Source organism: Eumetopias jubatus, unplaced genomic scaffold, assembly GCF_037043125.1.
Source record: "Eumetopias jubatus isolate StellerSeaLion01/CBP00866 unplaced genomic scaffold, mEumJub1_p1.0 scaffold_3, whole genome shotgun sequence".
Classification (NCBI taxonomy): Eukaryota; Metazoa; Chordata; class Mammalia; order Carnivora; family Otariidae; genus Eumetopias; species Eumetopias jubatus.
Window position 1 is genome coordinate 30013779 of NW_028274809.1, and position 22488 is coordinate 30036266.

At 38.3% G+C, this 22488-nt stretch overlaps 1 protein-coding gene across 1 annotated transcript in view; it reads right to left on the minus strand.

Annotated features, from left to right (window-relative positions):
- ADAM23 (ADAM metallopeptidase domain 23) overlaps positions 1 to 22488 on the minus strand; it is a 165454-nt gene that overhangs the window by 118396 nt on the left and 24570 nt on the right. The window contains exon 3 of the mRNA XM_028112217.1: positions 3753 to 3829. Within this exon, the coding sequence (XP_027968018.1) occupies positions 3753 to 3829 (77 nt within the window). The remainder of the gene's footprint in view (positions 1 to 3752; positions 3830 to 22488) is intronic.

The window sequence follows — 22488 nt, forward strand, 5'->3', positions numbered from 1 at the left end:
CTCTTTCAGTTCCTCTGTGACTGATTTAAAAATTCTCCTTATTCTAACCCCAGCCATTGAAAGTCATTTAAACTAGAGATGTACCCTGGTCCACACACATCATACTCATACAATTCCCCCATCTCTAGGGCATAAGAGAATCGCACACTCATGCTGAGCTCAGAAGGTGCGAGACTCTGCACAAGGAGATACCACAGGAGTACAGACAGCTCTCATGCCTCCCTCCCACTGCATTTACTTTTCCCTACAGAGACCTCCATTTTCTCCCAGTTCAGTCCCTAAGCCTCCACCTGATCTCGTCTACCTTCTTGCCCAACCCAGATCTTGATACTTAACTACCCAAGTTATTCACCAGTATTCAAAGAGCTGTGTCTCCACTCTTCTTCCCCTGTGCTACCAGCAGAAAATCTGAGCCTTGATCCACAGTCTGCCTCCTTTCCTTCCCTCACATGCTGCAGTGATGGAGTGACCCAGATTAAGGAAAAAAAGAAAAAAAAAAACACCATCAGGAAGAATGACTCAAAGACCGACACATAACATTTCTGACAACGGTTGCTCATACATTCTTCAACATGACCTTGGTAAGCTTCTTCACACATCCCTCCCAGCAATTGGCCTAAATTTTCATCATTTTCCTCAAGCCTCAACCCACCCTCCCTGTCCATCACAACCCCTATGGCAAATAATGCTGTCCTCAAGAAGGAAATCTCAAGAAGCATTTCCTGAATGCCATCCCTTCACCTGCAAACCCATCTCTACCTGCACACACCCCCAGTCTGGGAATGAACTGTCCCTCCTCGTTCAAAACTCCATTCTGCCCTTGTGCTGTTGATCTCACCTCAGTCTCTGTCGCTTCACGGGCTCCTCGTCCTCTCCTCAACTCTTAACCATCCTCCCAGTTATGTTCTTGTGCTACCTACCCTCCCTGGGAAATCTCAGTCCCAACCATGCTGGTCATTAACATTATATGGAAATAACTCTCTACAATCCCCAGCCCCCATCTCTTCCCTGAGCTTCAGATTGTTACGTCCACCTACCTCTTAGACATGGCCTCATGTATGTCCCAAACCCCTCAGTCAATTCCGATTTCACCTCCTTTTCTCTTCACCATTTAGCCAGTTGTTCCTTGTGCTGCCCATCTCAGCTGGATACAACATTCTACCTAGCTATCCGATCAAGCCTCCTGTCAACTTTAACTCTTCTTTCTGCCTTGTCATCCACATCAAAGCAATCCTGTTGATTTTTATCAACTGAAGATTTCTTTTTATTTTATTTTATTATGTTAATCACCATACATTACACCATTAGTTTTTGCTGTAGTGTTCCATGATTCATTGTTTGCGTATAACACCCAGTGCTCCACGCAGTATGTGCCCTCTTTAATACCCATCACCAGGCTAACCCATCCCCCCACCCCTCTCCCCTCTAGAACCCTCCGTTTGTTTCTCAGAGTCCATAGTCTCTCATGGCTCATCTCTCCCTCCGATTTCCCCCTTCATTTTTCCCTTCCTATCTTTTTTTTTAATATATAATGTATTATTTGTTTCAGAGGTACAGGTCTGTGATTCAACAGTCTTACACAATTCACAGCACTCACCATAGCACATACCCTCCCCAATGTCTATCACCCAGCCACCCCATCCCTCCCACCCCCCACCACTCCAGCAACCCTCAGTTTGTTTCCTGAGATTAAGAATTCCTCTTATCAGTGAGATCATATGATATGTCTTTCTCTGATTGACTTATTTCGCTTAGCATAATACCCTCTAGTTCCATCCATGTCGTGAGGTACCACATCAACTGAAGATTTCTTGAGCGCATTCCCTCTCCATGCCTCTTAGCACTTTCTGAGAACAGAACTTCTGTTTATTACCCTTACTTCATTTTTCAGACTCCAGGAGATAATGGTGAAGCTCTTAAGCATGACATACAAGATCTTCCATGACTTGAGCTGTCCCTGGGCCTACCTATCCTGACTATGTCCCTCTGCCTCAACCTTGTAATTTACCATGAAGGTCAATGAAAATCTCATGCTTCCTTAACATGCCACACAGCAACCTGTGCCTGCCTCCTTAGTATACACTCTTTCCTCTATCTAGACACAACTCTCCATTTCCTCCCCCTTTCCACCCATCCCCAACAATTCTCCTCATGAACTCCTGCCCTCCAAGATTTAGCTCAACCATCACCATTTCCAGGATGACTTTTCACACTACTCCTGCCTGTAGAGCTGCCTCTTTAGTGCTCCCATAGCATCCCATGTTTATCTCTAGCACAACAAATCTCACACAAATCTCTTCTAAAATTCTATATTTATCTATCAATGTTTCCCGACTAGACTATAAGCTCCTCAGGGCAAGGGCCACTCAGAGTAGGTGCTCAACTTGATTCCTCTGCATGTTAAATACTAGTGGTAAATAATGTTCTGAGGTGTCTTCAGACCTCTACGTCCAATGGACATCCCATGTAAGCCTTCCTCAGTTATGTGACTGGGGAGCTCTGTTGTGGCCGTGTTGTCTTCATGTTCAAAACACATGGCGATGTTGGTTGCTATCACCACCCTTTAGTCTGGAATGAGTCTCCATTGCAGTAAGAGTTAAAGGAATAGAGGGCCTTAAACAAACTAAAATTAGCCATTCCTTGCTACTCAACACTGTCTAAGGTTTGGCAAGACAAATCTCTTGGGCAGGTACAGTGCTGACACAGCAGAGTGAAAAGACACTCAACCAATGCTCAGCAGACTCAAAGAGGAAAACCTGCAACACCTTTACCACAGGAAACTCTGAGTTCTGCTGACTCATTCTGACTTAAAGCGCAATAACACTTGAGTAAGGAGCACCCAGGCTGACTCTGCATTTTTTTTCTGCAGAGCTCACAGAATTTGGCATACAAGAAATTTAATAGTTGTTCTTTATATTCCTTTGTAATTTCTCAGATATTGACTGTGGTCATCTACATTATAGTGTCTGATAGTACTACATGGTATTTTTCTGGCAAAGATGCAGTCCTAGTCAAAATACTGCTAAGAATTTAAAATACTAACTGGAGCTCCCTCAGCTACAGAAAACCATACAGGAAATCTCTTTCACCAAAGAAAGGCTCATTTAGAGGCTAAAAAGTCCTGCTTAAGTAAGTAGCTCTCGTTCGTGCTTTGTACAAAGATATCTGTACAACTGGTTCCAACTTAGGAAACAGCATTTAAATATCAACATAAACACATGCTCAGAGAAAAACTGGGTAAATTTTTATCAGGACCAAATCTCTAAGAAACTGTATTAAAGAAAATTATGAAGCAAAGAACCTTCTCAACATCGGATATTGCAAGTTATCCTTTTCTTTGTTCTTTGTACGGAAGCTATGTGAATTGCATAATGAAAAGTAAAATGGAAGAAATTTCTAGACTGAAGTCTAATTATACTTGAGTCAGTAATTTGTCATGCTTCCTATATATAGTAATGATTATAGTTAACATTTAATTAACTAGCATTACTTCAAATATTTATTCCATTTAAAATCATAATATCTAAGTACTATATTTGAGATATTTAAACAAGTTAAATGTTAAATGCCTTTTCTTTCAGGAAAAGAAAAAAAAGAATTAACTTCAGACTTTTATATTTTTCTTTAAGTGCATATGACATAATCTGCTAGGAAATATCAATTGCTTCAACAAAGACACTATTTTGACTAATCATCATGAAGTAAAGTTTCACTGCACTTGCTTCTTAGCAGCATTATAACTAAATACTTACTTGTTCAGTGTGAGGTCAAGAATGAATTTGGAGCCAAAGGCTTCAATCTGGAAGCTTGCCTGGGCCAGATGGACAGCCTATGGATTCAAAGAGACAGAAAGAACCTTAGCTTACTTTCCTGTCTTTAAAGCTGATTATATTGATATCAATGATATTAAATAAGAAAAACATTTTTATGGATTGACGCACTTCTTTTGGGATTCTTATGTAACAATCCATTTCTTTAAAAGGCTACTTGGTGCATTGTCGTGGCTTCACTTGGAAGACGTAAATATCTGTGTAGCAAGGAACTAATAAAAGACAATAAATGAACACATTGTGATAAAAATCAAGAGCATATTCAGCTGGACTTTCAAAGTGACTATGATGAATTATGCAAAAGTCTGACTAATTAAGGCTTGATTTCAGCCTATTTTGTGCACAAAGCCAACCAATTCTTTCTGCACACCTAAGTGAAAAATCATGTCAGCACTCTGCTCTTCATCAGAAATTGGAACTTTCTCTAAATGGTGTATCAGCAGAATGTGGCAGGAAAATGCAAAAGCACAACCTTTTACCTTCGGAAAGCACTTAGAACCTTGCCCTTTGTGAATACTCAGAGTTTCTGTCCCCCTTTAAAAGTCACACATTTACAAATACTGTCGTTATTGTGCCTTAACTCAAAATACAAAGATAATCTCATCCAAACATGAGTCATATGTACTAGGTGTTAAAGATTCGTTTAGTTCACGGAAGTATCTCGAAAAATGTAAATTAACAAATCAATGTAGTTTTGTTAAAGTACCACCAAAGATAAAATTTTCCTTTATCCCCCATTAGAAAAAAACAAACAAACAAACAAACAAACAAAGAAGGATAAACGCAACACCTACACTCCCTCCCTCTCCCTGCTCACAAATATCCTTCCTGCAGACTTCATTCCTAAGGTACGGTGATGTCACAAATCATCTAAGAAGTGGTCCCCAGTCAAGCACAACTACTGATGGGATAATCACTATCATAACCAAAACACAAAATAAAAAGGAAATTTACAAGTATTAAATTTTAAATACAAAGCAGTGAGAAAGAAGGAGCCCAAATCCCTGACACCTCGGCATACCACGCCAAACCACAATCATGGAGAACACGGTCATCCTACTTGATCTGGGCTTCCTGCATCCAGACAACCACATGACAGAGAAAGAAATTTCTCTCTTGTTAAATGAGGTCTCCATCATCTGCAGCAGAACCTCTATCTTCTGACACAAATATCATATACTCTTTAACCTAATTCATTGTGTCTTGAAGCCTTAAATTTTGCATGGGAAGATTCTGATGAATAATTTGTACAAGGGGAAAATTTTTTTCATTTTTCATTTCTGTGTCCCGAAAGTGTAAAAAAAAAAAGCAAAAACTTACTTCCTGAGGAATAAGATAGGCCCTTAGGCATATTCTCTGTTAAGAATATTAAACAGCAAAGAAGAGTTCATTAATGCCACCCTGGCCTTAAAAAGGTGATAAATGTTACCTCCTTGAGCAAGTTTATAAACACTAAAAAGAACCTGACAGTAACCACTAAAAGGCTGTTCTAACACCAAATAAGCAATGAGACAAATACAAACCCCAACAAAAGCCTGTTGTAAAATAAAGTAGCCGACAGGAACCACTTACCCCATGTTCTAGACACAATTTGATCGTCATTAAATAAGTTTATAGTGAGTCAATGTGACAAGATTCAGTCTAATAGAATTTAATGAAGGACCTAGCAAATAACATTAATATTGGGATTTTCCTTTTTTTTTTTTTTATCCATTCACTCCCCACACAGGTGGTAAGTCCCACTGTGTGCATAAAGGGGGCCGGGACACAGCCCCTGCCTTCAAGGGAGCTGCTGTCTCCAGGGAAGCAGGGAGAGCTGAGAGCCTCAGTGGGCCTCAGGGGCCACAGGAACCAAGACTTCACTGACAAGGTGCAGTTTGAAGAAAATTCCAAAAGATGACTAAGAATCCACCTTCCAGGAGAAGAGAAGACGTTCAGGGCATGGGGAAAAACATTTGCAAAAATAGATTTAAAAATGAATATGGGAAAAAAGCCTTTTTTAATTTTTTAAAAATTAGTATGGCCTATAAAGAAAACAGCTTTTGGAGGAAATGTCAAACACTGAATCTGAAAAGGTGGACTTTGTGTGATGTGCTCATGACCTGTCTGGTAACACAGACAGACATGTGGCCAAGATAGCAAGCTTGCCTCTAAATGTGCCCCCCGCTTACTCTTCATGGTGTCTGGCACATGACCTAGCATCACCACCATCACTAGTACCAGCACCAACACCACCATCACCATCATCACTAGTACCACAACCACCAGCACCAGCACTAGCACCATTACCACCATCACCAGCACCATTACCACCATCACCACCATCACCACCACCACCAGCACCATTACCACCATCCATCCGCACCAGCACCATTACCAGCACCAGCACCAGCACCAGCACCACCACCATCAGCACCACCACCATCACCACCACTACCAGCACCAGCACCATTACCACCACCACCAACAACAACAACAACATCAGGACCATCACCACCAGCACCAGCACCATTACCACCAGCACCATCACCACCAGCATCAGCACCACCACCAGCATCAGGACCACCACCATCAGCACCAGCACCATCTCCACCAGCACCAGCATCATCACCATCAATAACGACATTATGAGGCAAACGTATTGACAGATTATTCTCTACAATAACTGAAACAATCACAACGCCATCAACAACATCCCTGTTTCTCCATGGGGAAAGAAAAAATCTAACTGTAGTACCTTAATCAGTAAGAAGGTTTTAACATTTTAACTTATTGTAATAAAAAGAGGCAGCACATTTTCCTATAAAATGAAGATTTCCTCAAGCATTCATCTTCCTTGAACATACCTCAAAGAGAACTGGTATATTCATCTGATATCTTTGTATCCATGTTAAGAAATTTCAAAACAATGGTATATGTTATTTTTCTTATGTTCTGTTTTCTCTTTCCACTGCTATACATACATACAATCTAAACAGAGTATAGATTCTTCTCTATATCGAAATAAATACCCGACAAATGCTACTTTTCTCTATCATTCTGTTATTTCTGCTCTGTCTTAGACATGATTGAAGTAGCTTTTAACTTCTGGAATCTCTGCCATTCCATATCAATTGATCATGTTTTATTTAACAAAATACTATGCAGTTTTGATAACTGTCAAATTTAAATATGTTTTCAAATCAGGTAAAATGAGTCCTTATCACTATTGTTTTACAAATTACATTTTTGGATATTCTTTGTTTTTACTTCATATTAACCTACTTCTTCCAAATGACTGAAAAAATTTGAAGAATGGCCAAGATGAGTAGAAAGCTTTATAATACGCAGCCACATCACTTAGTTTATTAAATATTTTAGAGATGACTAACTGACCAGGACCACTGAAACCCCTGAAAATACAAAGACTACTTCAAGTATTGCTCTTCTTTTACAAAGAAGGAACCGTCCAATGAGGTTTAGAAATGTGTTCAATAATACATAATTGGATCCTAGGAATACTTCAGAGAAAAGTTCATGAACCACACATAAGATCATAATGGGTTATTTTCTCCTTTGGGATATCTGTTAAAAGGACTTGATGACTAACACTTGATTTTACAAGGACAGTCACTGTAATAGCACTGGGGAAAGAACGCTGCGTTTTACAGTCAAAGAGCATCATTTCACGACAAGAATAAGCACAGCCCTGGGCTCAGAATTACCACCCTGAAGGGTTGAGAACAGCTGTGCCTAAGCACCTTGATATTTTTCTTTTGACTCAGAATCTGGCACAGGGAAATTACAGGAGCTATATAAACAAAAACAACTAAACTCAATTATATACACAAACCTCCTTCACTGAAGAGCAATTTCCACATTTAACAATGTGCTTTTGCTTTTCTAGTTTTGTTTTGTTTTTTTCCCTTTTAGGAGATGGCACCTAATGGTATCATATTAAATAACTTTAGAAGACTGTCAGGTTCCCTAGTGAAGACTAGCTTTGCAGCTTATCATCAAGCAATGTTATAATACTGAGCAATCGTGTACATTACATAAGCTGAAGACACACTGTTACATTTTCTTGGGACTTATATTCTAGAACAGTTGACATTAATATAGACACGAAGACAAGAGAAAAAGATGACTCTCTCTACTTATAGAAATAGAAATCAGGCATTTCCAGAGTACATATGTTTTCATGCAAAAATGCCTCACACATAATGAGTGTTCAATCAGTATTCTTTACTACTTGGCAAGGTTCCTGTGTTCTACACAGTGCACACATAACCAAAACTAAATATAGGGAGTGGAAAGTTGACACTTTCCCAGAATTCAGAAAATATTATAAGACTGAATGTCATAATTCAGTTAGAAAGTGAGCAACTTGAATTAAGGTATCGAAGCGATCAATCACAACATCCTCTGAACAAGTGATGTACTTTAGTATGCTCTATAAGGTACATGGTTTGGGAAACAGAAGAAAATTTGGAAGAAGTTTTCCTGCTCTTAAGATAGATTCAGTTTATTTAGGGAGACACTCATTTAAGTAATGGAGAAAACTTAGCTGGAGTAGCATATCAATAAAACAAACAATGTTTTACAAATGGACTGCAGAAGCCCTGAAGAGAATGAAGCAGGTCTAAGCAGACATCAGTAGGATCATTCCAGCACTGCTTTCGAAAGAAGAAGGTTGAGGGCTTCTAGGAAAGAAGGTGCTAGAAAGATCACAATGTTGTAATTAGAGTTAGAACCCAAGATTAATAAACTGTTTTTCCAACTGGAAAGAATCATGGAAAAAGTAAAACAGCTAAATAGCTGATTATTAGTGAGACTACAGGTAATTTTTTTCTTATTTTTCTTCCTTCACATCTATAATATTGTTCATTCTATGTTCATTAAAATATTTTATTTATAGTGAGTGTGTGTCTGCATCTGTGTGTATAAACCATAACTTTTTCAGGAACTGTTTTCCTCTTCCTTTATCTTTCTGCTTAGGATTTTTTTCCCCAACTCTTGATTTTTCAATAGACCCTCCAAGAGTTTCTACTCCTTTCTCTTCAAATATACTGGGGAAAGTTCACAGAATCTCAAATACCACTTTCTTTTGAGTTTCAGGACATTTTATGGTGTTTCAGAGAAGGTGGATTTGGGAATTCACTGACTAAGAAGGAAGAGAACAGCTAATCATACCCTAGAAGGAGCCCGCTTTGTTGTAATGGGTTGAGTTGTTGAAGGAAGAAGCTCCACTATGGAGCCTTGCATCAGCTTGGTTACATAGAGTGGTTTTCTCCTCTTTTTGCATTATAGGAAACCCAGAATCCAGTGACCTGAATAATTAAATTCCAATAAGAAATAATCAAGTTTAAACCGGAATAAATTTGAGGAAAACACATCCCTTTCTTTAGATAATACAGGCTTTTCTGTGAATAACTAATCTGGGTCTATCCCACACACAGCTAAAGAAACACAGAAATCTAGCTTGGGGATCTTTTTCCTGTACAATGTAAAAACTCAAATATGTAAATATATCTTAGGAGTTTGAAAGTCCAAAAGGAAACATCAATTGACCATTTTTAATTACACCTGATTCCAATTCTAAGTTTGCACATTGGTGATCACCAATATGATTGAGACTTTCATATATAATAAAAATAAGAATGTCCTAGGGGCACCTGGGTGGCTCAGTCAGTTGAGCGTCCAACTCTTGATTTTGGCTCTGTTCATGATCTCAGGATTGTGAGATCAAGCCCCACGTCCGGCTCTGTGCTGAGCATGGAGCCTGCTTGGGATTCTCTCTCTGTAGCCCTCTGCCCCTCCCCCTGCTTGCACATGCTCTCTCTCTCTCAATCACTAAAAAAATAATGCCCTATATTTCTTGTGTTTTAATTATCTCAACCAATCAGAATAACATGGCACCCTGTGCAGTTAAGTTAGTAGACAGATGTTCTGATTGTCCTTTTATAGAATAAAAACATTTTTAGAAGGCACACAGAAGTTAAATGATTTTTTTGTTCAAGGTCACACATCAAAGGAAGAACGATGAAGCGTCTGCTTTAGTTCAGTGAGAAAAAGTGCCAAGTTCATGCTAGAGGTCCTTATCCCCCCAAACCTCAATGTTTTCTGTCATTAAAATATAAATAATAATAGTTTACCAACAGGATGAGGATGAAGATTAAATTATACAATAATGTAACAGAAAGTTCCTAGAAAAGTTTGGCCACATGGAAAGAGTTCAATAATTTAGGAAGAAGGGGGCAAGGTAGGAGGAGAAAGGGCAAAAAAGAAGAAGAAAACTATGTTAATGTTTTGGAAAGGTTATCAGTCCCTTCCACCTTAAAAGTTCCCTCTCAGAGCTGGCCACCTTCTAGAAAACCCAATGAGCATCTATACTCTGCAAAATTTGCAAATTTTATGTTTTTTATTGCTAATTACCATTAGGCATTATGCTTTGACTTTGTTCAAGTTGTCATGTCTTTAAAATAATATGAATCATTTTCCTGAGATGTGGAACAGCTGCAAATGTTACATGAAGGCAATTTTGCAAATTAAGGTAATTTGCTGAAAATTCTTCCCAAGATGCATTTAAATAGGTAGCTTGTGGGAGAGAATATCATCATGTTTCCTTCTAGCATGTTCCAATTCACAGGATTACTGGTTAACCCATTAACAAATTTGCACTGAATCCCAACCTTGTGTGAGATAATGGGGCCGATGTAAAGATAGAGAAGAATTAGTATTTATATCAAAGTTTATAATGTAGTAAGGAGAAGGAGATGAGAAACCACAAAGAGTAAGAAATATAATACTTCAATTAAATAATAATAATAATGAATATTATTTGTAAAGATGCCACATACAACTTAAGCATGATTAATTGCCCCATCTAATATTAACCGGTGTATGGTATGGGTAACAAGCACATTAAATTTAAGGGGCCAGAACCCTAAAGGCTGCAGACAGCTGAGAAAAGCTTCCCGGAGGGGCATCTGGGTGGCTCAGTCATTAAGCGCCTGCCTTCGGCTCAGGTCCCACATCGAGCCCCGCATCAGGCTCCCTGCTTATCAGGAAGCCTGCTTCTCCTTCTCTCCTCCCTCTGCTTGTGTTCCCTCTCTCGCTGTGTCTCTCTCTGTCAAATAAATAAATAAATAATCTTTAAAAAAATATAAATAAAAAAATAAAATTCCTCCTGGCCAGCCAAAGAAGAGAAGCTAATAATATTTGGGACCTGGCTCTTTTTAGCCCCAAAGAGCCACACCAAGATCTTCCTTAGTGATCATTTAGTAACCCAGAAGAACTCTGGAAAAATATATCTTCAGTGACAAAGCATCTTTGGACATTTCTATGAATTGTCTCCCATACTTTTATCCCTAATGATTAATGTTTGCTGGATATTAAGCTGACAGTGCCAACTTGAGAGAGATGAAATCATAAGCCTCTAGAGCTCTTGCTATTTGAAATGGGCAAATCATTAAAAGTATCACTACAGCTATATTATTTAACTTTCATATATTTTCTGAAAGACGAGTAAAATACAACTATGACAACAGTTACCATGGAAACCGTTTCTTGCTGCTGCCTTCCTGAATAGTAACATTTAATTTGATGCATTAATCTAGTAGCTGAGGTGTGATTCACCTTTTTTTCTCATCAATTCCTACATCACCAAACCGCACAACTCCAAGGAGTGATTCTCTCTCTGCTAACACTCTTTGTCATAAAGTGAGAACATATTTTGTCCTTCTAGCCAGAATTATTGAACACCCACTAAATAATTTAAATAAAAGAATAGAAATAGAGTATAAGTTTTAAAAAACAAACAACACCAAGCTCCATGCTGAATGTCTGTGACTCATTACATGACAGATTTTTAAATTTGCTTATATAACATTAATACTACCCCGAAAGAAAAAAAGCTCCTTGTAAGGCAGCACTCCATGAAGAGCCCTATTTTCCTTGTCTGTCCACTCTGGTCGTTGGAATGCTAGCTACAAGAGCCTAGTGGGCTCAAATATCCATCCAGAGCAAAAGAAAGTTCTTTAACTTGGATCTTTATGATGACCACGTAAGGATTAGTTAATAATGAATGAGTCTGAAATACAAAAAGAAAATTATGATAGAATAATTACACAGTTCACTTGAGCATTTATACCCAGCAAATCACAAGTGATATAAATTCAAATATTAACTTCTAGTTTTCCTCACTAAGAAACTACTAAAAATGTATAACCAAGGGAAGCTAAACAGACCTGTCCAGACCAGATCTCTGGTCTCTTGAGATATTTTGATTCTCTTGATCCTCATTGGTGTGTCTCCCACTACTCTTGCTCAGAGCTGATTGTGTTGGGCTCTCTCTACCAACACCATTTATTTCTATTTGAAGAAATTTCTCAGGCTACACTTATGAGTTCATCAGAAATACACAGCTGTGTGACGATGGTATTCCTAAGAGGTCTTTGTTTTCCTTAACTACTCTCTGCAAGATATGTGTCACAAGTTGTACGTTACTGAGTTGATCCTCCTTTTGTATTCAGGGACCCAGCTCCATCTACATTTATGGATTAGAGAGAGTTCTGTGTTTTCTGGTTCTTAGTTGTGTCTGGTTCTGTCCTTTGCTCTGAATTCTGACCTTAGTTATGGCCATGGATGCAGTGCATTCTGCCCTTTTGGATGGTAAGAGTAACTTTCAAATGAGGGGCCAACCCAAAAATGGATTTTCCCATTTTACAAACATGCAGGTGCCATGAGACTTCCTAAGTAACACTATTAAGACCTATTCCTGGACATAGAGCCTCACAATTATCATGCAACACAATTTTACTCAAAACAGGCATAAGTGTGCTACACATACTTTACTCAAAGCTAGAGATGGAAAAATTAATATTTATGTGACCTCATTTTCTCTAACATTCATCTTTCACAGAATTCTGCAAAATGCCAACCATTCAGCATATAGTCATGTAATTTTTAAAGCTATAACATTTAGAATATTGACAGTAACACAGAATATCATGCCCATTTTGGTAAGCAAATGATAGATCTCACCATGTCTACAGAATGTTTAAGGTTCATTAAAACTCCATTTTAACTTCCAAATAAGAACCCAGAATTACACGGAATCTTGAAGACATACAAAAATAAAAGTAGTACTTTGGAATATATCTATTGCCTCAGATCACATGCTACCTCATTAGCATCTACATATATGAAATAATTTACTAATTCAACAAATAATTATTGTGTCTACCATGTTTCAAGCAGAAACCCTGGTTTTTTGGAGTTTGCATTTTAGTGTGTGTTGGGGGGCAGTAGGGAGTAATACAATCAACAAATAAATTAGACGATGATAAATTAGTGATAAATTCTACAGATAAAAAGAGAGAAATTGACAGTAATACAACAATAGTAAGGGACTTTAACATCCCACTTACAACAATAGATAGATCATCCAGACTGAAGAGATCAACAAGGAAACAATGGCTTGAACAACACATTAGACCAGATGGACTTAACAAATATATACAGAACATTCCATCCAAAAACAGCAGAATACATATTCTTTTCAAGTGCACATGGAACATTCTCCAGGATAGATCACATGTTAGGCTACAAAACAAATCTCAATTAAGTTTAAGAACTGAAACCATATCAAGCATCTTTTCCAATCACAACAGTCTGAAACTCGAAATCAATTATAAGAAAAAAACTAGAAAAACACAAACACATGGAAGTTAAACAAGATGCTACTAAAAAACAACGGGTCAATGAAGAAATCAAATAAAAAACTAAAAAAATACGTGGAGACAAATGAAAATGAAAACACAACAGTCCAATCTTTGGGACACAACAAAAGCAGTTCTAAGAGAGAAATTTATAGTGATTCAGGTCTACCTTAAGAAACAAGAAAAATCTCAAATAAACAATCTAACCTTACACCTAAAGGAACTAGAAAAAGAACACACAAAGCCTAAAGTTAGTAGAATAAAGGAAATAACAAAGATTAGAGCAGAGGAGCACCTGTCTCAGTCAGTAGAGTATGTGACTCTCAATCTCAGGGTTGTGAGTTCAAGCCCCACATTAGGCACAGAGCCTACTTAAAAAAAAAAAGATTAGAGCAGAAATAAATAAGATAGAGACTAAAAAAAAATGGAAAAGATTAATGAAACTCAGAGCAGCTTTGTTTAAAAGATAAACAAAATTGATAAACCTTCAGCTAGACTCATCAAGAAAAAATGAGAGGTCTCAAATAAAATCAGAAATGAAGGAAGAGAAGTTAACAACTGACATCTAATAATACAAAGAATTATAAGAGAATACTATAAAAAATTATACGCCAACCAACTGGACAAACTAGAAGAAATGGGTAAATTCCCAGAAATATACAATCTTCCAAAACTGAATCAGAAAGAAATAGAAAATTTGAACGGAGTGATTACTAGTAATAAAATTGAATCAGTAATCAAAAAATTCCCAACAAACAAAAGTCCAGGACCAGATGGATTCACATGTGAACTCTACCAAACATTTAAAGAAGAGTTAATGCCTTTTCTTCTCAAACTATTCCAAAAAATAAGAGGAGGGAAAACTTTCAAATTCCAAATTCCAAACCAGACTTACCCTGAGGCCAAAACCAGACAAAAATACGACCAAAAAAGAGAACTACAGGTCAATATCCCTGATGAACACAGATGCAAAAATCCTCAACAAAATATTAGCAAGCTGAATTAAACAATACATGAAAAGGATCACTCACCACAATCACGGGGGATTTAATCCAGAGATGCCAAGGATGGTTCAATATTCCACAAATCAATCAATGTGATACATCATCACATTAACAAGAGGAAGGATAAAAACCATATGATCACCTCAACAGATGCAGAAAAAGCATTCGACAAGATTGAACATCCATTCATGATAAAAACTCTTAACAAAGTAGGTCTAGAGGGAACATACTTCAACATAATAAAGACCATATATGAAAAACCCACATCTAACATCATACTCAGTTGTGAAAAATGGGAGAGCTTTTCCTCTAAGATCAAGAGCAAGACAAAGATGTTTACTTTCACCACTTTTATTCAATATAGTACTGGAAGTCCTACCCATAGCAATCAAACAAGAAAAAGAAATAAAAGGCATCCAAATTGGTAAGGAAGAAGTAAAACTGCCACTACTTACAGATGACATGATACTCTATATAGGAAACCCTAAAGATTCTGTGAAAACACACACACATACACACACACACACACAAAACACACAAAAAAACTATCAGTAGTAATAAATGAATTCAATAAAGTTTCAGAACACAAAATTAATATACAGAAATCTCCTGCATTTCTACATAGTAATAAAAAAGTAGCAGAAAAAGAAATTAAGAAAATAATTCCATTTACAATTTCACCAAAAAGAATAAAATATCTAGGAATAAATTTAACCAAGTAGGCAAAAAGAATAAAGTAGGTAAGAGGTGCAAAAATTTAGGAGCTGTATATTATGGAGAGGTGACAATATTAAGTGGGGGGGGGACAAAGGAGGATTCTGAAAAGGTGACATCTGAGAAAGTTTGGGAGGTGAAGGAACAAACCCCACATGGATAGCTGGGGAAGAGAACTCCAGGCAGAGGGAACAGCTAGTTGCAAAAGCCCTGAGGCAGGAGCATTTCTGGTATGTTGAAGAATAGGCCAATTCAGGTCAAGTGGAGTAACTTAAGGAGAGTATCATAGGCAATGAATAAGAGAAGCAATAAGGTGTCAATCGTGTAGGGCCTTATGGGCCACTGTTATGAACTTTGCCTTTTACTCTTAACGAAATAGGAAGTCACTGAGGATTTTAAGCTAAGGAGTGACATGATCTCCTTTCCATTTTTCAAAGTCCAAAGTTGACTATTGTCAACACAATAGTCTGAGGGTTGGCTGATGGTTGGAGGGGCAAAGGAAAAAGCAGAGGGTCTAGTTAAGAGACTGTTGCAATAATCCAGGTAGGAGGTGATGACAGACTGGACTTGGGAGTAACACTGGAATTGACAGGAAGTAGTCAGATTCTGGGTATGCAGTGAAAGCAAAGTCAACAGGAGTTGCTTACAGATTGGATATGGTTAGAGGAGATAAGAAATAGAGGAGAGAAGGAAAACCTCAGAATTTTTGGCCTGAATAACCAGAAGATGCAAGCAATGTATCAATATGGGGAGCACTGCAGAAGGAGTAGGTGGGAGTGAGAATTCAAGACTTCCATTGGGGACCACTAAGTTTGATATGCACCTATACACACGTGGAGATGCGGAGTAGGCAGGTAGATACAAGACACAAAGATAGATCTTTCAATTAATGTTTATTGAGTGATTAAGTGAATTAAGAAGTAATAAATGAGTAAGTGAATGATTAAGCATTGAATGAATGAGTGAAAAAATGAATGAATATTGGGGATACAAAAATATTCCAGTAAAAAAAAACTAGTGAGGAGTGTATAATTCAGCAGACAACTTACTGTCTGAAATAGCAAGGGCTTAAATGAGAAAACTAAGATAACAGCGGGGGCAGGGGGGCACTGTAGAAATCAGTACAAAGCAACCCACTCACTGGGTTTTAAAATAACATTTAACATTTTCAATCAAAACCTCAATGAGAGGGGCGCCTGGGTGGCTCAGTCATTAAGCGTCTGCCTTCGGCTCAGGTAATGATCCCAGGATCCTGGGATCGAGCCCTGCATCAGGCTCCCTGCCCGGTGGGAAGCCTGCTTCTCCCTCTCCCATTTGCCCTGTTTGTGTTCCCTCCCTCGCTATGTCTCTTTCTGTCAAATAAATAAATAAAATCTTTAAAAAAAAAAAACACTTCAATGAGATACCATCTCACACCAGTCAGAATGGCTAAAATTAACATGTCAGGAAACGACAGATGTTGGAGGGGATGTGGAGAAAGGGGAACCCTCCTACACTGTTGGTGGGAAGGCAAGCTGGTGCAACCACTCTGGAAAACAGTATGGAGGTTCCTCAAACAGTTGAAAATAGAGCTACCAGACGACCCAGCAATTGCACTACTGGGTATTTACCCCAAAGATACAAATGTAGGTACCCGAAGGGGTACGTGCACCCTGATGTTTATAGCAGCAATGTCCACAATAGCCAAACTGTGGAAAGAGCCAAGATGTCCATCAACAGATGAATGGATAAAGATGTGGTGTATATATACACAATGGAATATTATGCAGCCATCAAAAGGAATGAAATCTTGCCATTGGCAACAACGTGGATGGAACTGGAGGGTGTTACGCTGAGCAAAATAAGTCAATCAGAGAAAGACATGTATCATACGATCTCACTGATATGAGGAATTCTTAATCTCAGGAAACAAACTGAGGGTTGCTGGAATGGTGGGGGGTGGGAGGGATGGGGTGGCTGGGTGATAGACATTGCGGAGGGTATGTGCTATGGTGAGTGCTGTGAATTGTGTAAGACTGTTGAATCACAGACCTGTACCTCTGAAACAAATAATACATTATATGTTAAAAAAGAAGAAGAAGAAGAAGATAGCAGAAAGGGAAAAATAAAGGGGGGGGGAAATCGGAGGGGGAGATGAACCATGAGAGACCATGGACTCTAAGAAACAAACTGAGGGTTCTAGAGGGGAGGGGGGTGGGGGGATGGGTCAGTCTGGTGATGGGTATTAAAGAGGGCACATTCTGCGTGGAGCACTGGGTGTTATACACAAACAATGAATCGTGGAACACTACATCAAAAACTAATGATGTAATGTATGGTGATTAACATAACATAATAAAAAAAAAAAAGATTCAAAAGGGCAAACCCAAGTGAAGGTAGAGAATTTGTACCACAATGCTAAGATGGGAAAGAAAATAGAAGAAAAAACAAAACAAAACAGTGTCACTTTGGAACCCAAGAGGTATATTATGCACCACAAACTCCCTCAAAAGAATTCAAGTCCAAGAGCATCATTTTTATATGTCTTGAACATATGTGCTAAAATTATAAACAAATGATCAGCAAATGAAGAGGGTAGTTCCCTAACAAACGACACGGATTGCATGCATGGATGTATGTAAATACATATTAAGTATTCTTAAGAAACAACACAATGTTGATCTTTGATTTCCCACAAAATGATTTTCATATTCTGGAAGTCATTCTATCTTAACTGCTCTTAATATCTTAAATGTGTCACTGCTTTTAGGTATACATTGTTATTACACCTCATTTTAGAAATGTTTAAAGGTATACATTTACCGATTTTAATTTGCTAACTGTATCTACCATCTTAGGGGCCAGATCTTAAGTCACAGAAATTAAGGTGTATCCCACGCCCTACTAAATAATGTACGTTTCTCAAAGCCTCTCACCAATTTGTTATTAAAGTCTATATTGCAAAATTTAGAAATGAGAAGACTCAGGAGCATTGTATAAATCTCTTCATTCCTACATCTGTTCCTTGGGCTGCTACTTACATTAGCAAATGACAGGAAGGAAATTTTTCTTCAATATTTTTTTTAAATCACAATGTTTTTATTTCAATAGTTCCAACGAATGAGAAAGAGATAAAGCAATTTTTAAAATTTCATTTTATTTCAATCATAGTTATTTTAGGTATTTTTTTTTACCTAAAATAAGCAAATAACTCTATCAGGGCAGTATCTAATTCGTCATGACTAGAGAGGGCATGATGTTAGGAATACTTGATAAATAGTCCAAAATAAAAACTTCGTATAGAATATGAAAATCTTTCCATAAGTATGACTATAACATTTAACACTGTTTTATCTTAGCCAAGAAAGAAAAGAGGCATTTAAATTAAGACTTCAAGCAAGCTCTTTTCTTTTAGCTCTCCATGCCAGTTAACATTAAATTAGCTAGTTTCTCATAGAATAGAAACTATAGAGTCTACAAGAACGTTGTAGTACCTATGTCAGGGCAGCAAAAGATAAAGTCTCAGTGCACAACTAGATTTATGTAGGAAGCAGTGCTTATGTTAAAGGACAGAAAGAACATTGCTCCCATTTTCCTAATCTATAGGTTTAACGAAAGTTCTAGAACATGGTTTCTCAACCTCAGCACTATTGACATTTGAGGCTGCATGCATCTGTGCACTGCCAGACGTTTATCAGCATCCCTGGCCTCTATCCACTAGATGCTAGCAGGATCCCACCCCCAGTATGACAACCAAAACTATCTCCAGACATTGCCAAATGTCCCCTGAGGAGAGCAAAACTGCCCCTGGTTGAGAACCCTTGATCTGTCTCTTCAGGAAATACATGAATTTATGTAGATTCCCCCAGATGTGTTGCCTTTATACAAAATTTAACCTTGATTTCAAGGTTCATTTTCAGCTGTCACCAAAGCCCTTGAAACAAAACAGCAGGAAGCAGCTGATACCAACAGAAAAGGGGAGTTTGGTTCTTTCAAAAGTTAAATGTTATGTAACCAAGAAGCAAAGTCTTAAAATTTATACCATGGAAATCCCCCCAAATTAAACTATAGGTTTAAATCTGTTAAATGAGCTCACTTGTATTCTTCCAAAACTAATGAAGAAATACTGCAACTATCTACACCGTCCAGAAACTTGATCTTCTAGAAGGATGCTTAATGTTGCTTTTTTTTTTCCTCTCAAAGTGGCAGCTTCTTATTATCTTTTGAAATGTCACTTGGTGACTCAAAAGAAAACAACTGTAATTTAAACAGCAAGAAATGAGGGGGGAATAAGTCAGTATGTGGCTCCCATTTAGAAGTTACTAAACTGTCTTGCCATGATTAATGTAATATGCTTTCTCCGTGGGCATAAAACCCCAAGTCTCTAAATCCCATTTAGATACTGGCTGCCCCCATATTTCCATCTCATCCGGACCTGTCCCTGAGACCATAGCCAATTTGCTCATCAACATATCCACATAGATGACCAACAGGCCGCCAGAAGGGAGCACTTTCAGTTTTCTCTTAGCCTCATTTTCAAGTTCCCTCCTCAGGCCTTTTCCCTCTTGGGAAATAGTAACATTTCTCCCCAGGAAAAAGCCTTACAGTCATTCTTGATTTCTGCATTAATTTCCTATTACTGCCATAACAAATTTCCATAATTTTGTGACTTAAAACAATACAAATTATTATCTTACACTTCTGGAGGTCCAAAGTCCAAAATCAAAGTCTAGAGTCTAAAGTTAAGGTGGCAGCAGAGCTGGTTACTTTTGGAGGCTCAAGGGGAGAATCTGTTTCCTTACCTTGTGCAGCTTCTAGAGGTTGCCTGTTTTCCTTGGCTCCTGGGTCTTTCCTCACATGGCTCCAACTTCTGCTTCCCTCATGACATCTCCTTCTCTGACTCTGACTCTTAGGACCCTTGGGAATACATGGGACCCACCCAGATATTCAGCCTCCGGTTTCAAGATCCTTAACTTAATCACACCTACAAAGTCTGTTTCCCCACATACAATATCGTGACTTAGAAGAAATATATATATTTAGTCATTTAAATGACCAAAAGATATTTCTCATACATTTGGTCTTCATCCACAGTTCCTGGCTCACAGCACCAAAAACCCTTGGAACTTCCTGAGATAAAAGCAACAGGAACATAATTTGTCATAATATTTGGTCTCTTGTCCTCAGTCCCTGAAATCACTTCAGAGCTATAAAGGTGCAATGATGTCTTGTTATTCATGACAGGCTCCTTTCTACCACAAGGGGTTTATGTTAATGAGGTGACTTTTGGAAAGCACCTAAGGATGGGGGCTGGTTGCCAGGGGAACCAACCATGAAGAGAGGGTTGGAAATTTCGGTCCCACCCCTTGACCTCTCAGGAGGACAGAGAGGTTGGAGGTTGAATCAGTCACTGATAGCTAATGATTTCATCAATCATACCTATGTAATGAAGCCTCAATAAAAACCCAAAAGGAGAGAGTTCAGAGAGCTTCCAGGTTGGTGAACACATGAAGATTTGGAGAGAGTGGCCCACTCCAAGAGGACAGGAAGCTCCAAGCTCTTTCCCCATACCTTGCCCTAGACATCACTTCCATCTGGCTGTTACTAAGTTATATCCTTTTATAATACATCCATAATCTAGTAAGTAAAATGTTTTTACAAGTTCTACGAGCCACTCTAGCAAATTAATCAAACCCAAAGAGCGAGTTGTGGGAACATCTTTTTTATAATTGGAAGCACAGGTGGTAACCTGGGGTTGCAACAGACGTCTGAAGTGGGGGATCAGGAGCAGTCTTGTAGGACAGACCCTTTACCTGTGTTATCTCCAGGTAAATAGTGTCAGAATTGCTGGTGTCCTGAGAATTACTTGTTGGTGTGGGGAACCCCTCCACACATTGGAATTTGGTGATCAGAGCCACCTTTGACCATGTGAGGTAACACATTCACTGGTTCTGGGGATCAGGATGTGGGCATCTTTGGGGGGGCCATTATTCTGTCTACCACAATTCTTCCCTTTTTCTAGTCCACCCACCTTCAAATCATCAACAACCTGGAAGCTCTACTTCTAATATACATCCCAAACCAACTATTTCCCTGTAATTCCTCTGTGACCACCCTAGTGCTGGCCACAGAAACTCTATCCTGGACAACGGTGAGCATCTCCTAACTGGTCTCCTTGCTGCCACTCTCGCCCCTCTGCGGCCCATTGTCTATGACGCAGCCAGAATAATCTTTTAAAATACAAATCAGATAATGTTATTTCTTTGTTTAAAATTCATCAGCAGCTTCCCATTATAACCAGCACAAAATCCTAATTGGCCCTTCATCCTCCAGACCCTTCTTTTTTTTTTTTTTTTTTTTTTTTATTATTTAAGACCTTTATTAACGGGTGCTTGCCGTTTGTTGATTTTTTTGAAAAAATCAAGTTGTAAACTATCCTCCAGACCCTTCTTATCTTTAAAAAATAATGGAGGAGGAAATACATAATTTGTTCCTCCACAAAATTTCTCTCCCTCCCTCCCCATCAACCTCCCAAGGCTGAGCAAGAGCTCCCAGCAACTCATTGAAGGAGGGCACATGTGCTTCCACTGACCTTCCTGGGTCTCTCCAGAGGCAGAAGACAGCAACTTACCACTAATTCTAACCCTAAGCCCTCCCTCTCAAAGTCCATCTTCACCATAAAATTCCTGATAAAACTACCAGAAAATTAAAAATATGTAAGAAATAAAAATTAAGAGGTAAGGGAAAGAAAGGAAGGAGCATAACATAGTGTGATATATTCTTCACATTTCATAGCAAGCAGAGAAAAGATAATATCTTAGGTTGATGGGTCTAAAAATAGGGCAGAGATAAATTATTCAATGTTAAAAGAACTAAAAATAAAAATTTAGCAGCCTTTTGGGAGTGTTGGGAGAGAGAAAACTCTCCCATTTTATTCTTTTACGAACTCTGAATTCTTAAACTATGTAAATAGAGTAGAGTAACTACTAATTTTTCACAGATATTTACACTAATTTTACAAGTGAGGGTGTGGATGTTTATATATGCAAATTTGTCATCTGTTTTTTCGCCTACTGTAATATTCCTTTCCCTCTGATTCCTAAGACTGCTCTTCAGAATTTCCCCACTGTGAAACTCCCACCAAGGACCTCTTGGTGATAAATCAGAGGGCACTACGATCCCAGGAGCAGCATTTCTCTGGAACATTATTCTTTAGGTCCTTCCCTGACTCTATTTTTCAAAAACTCTTTTCTCCTGGAA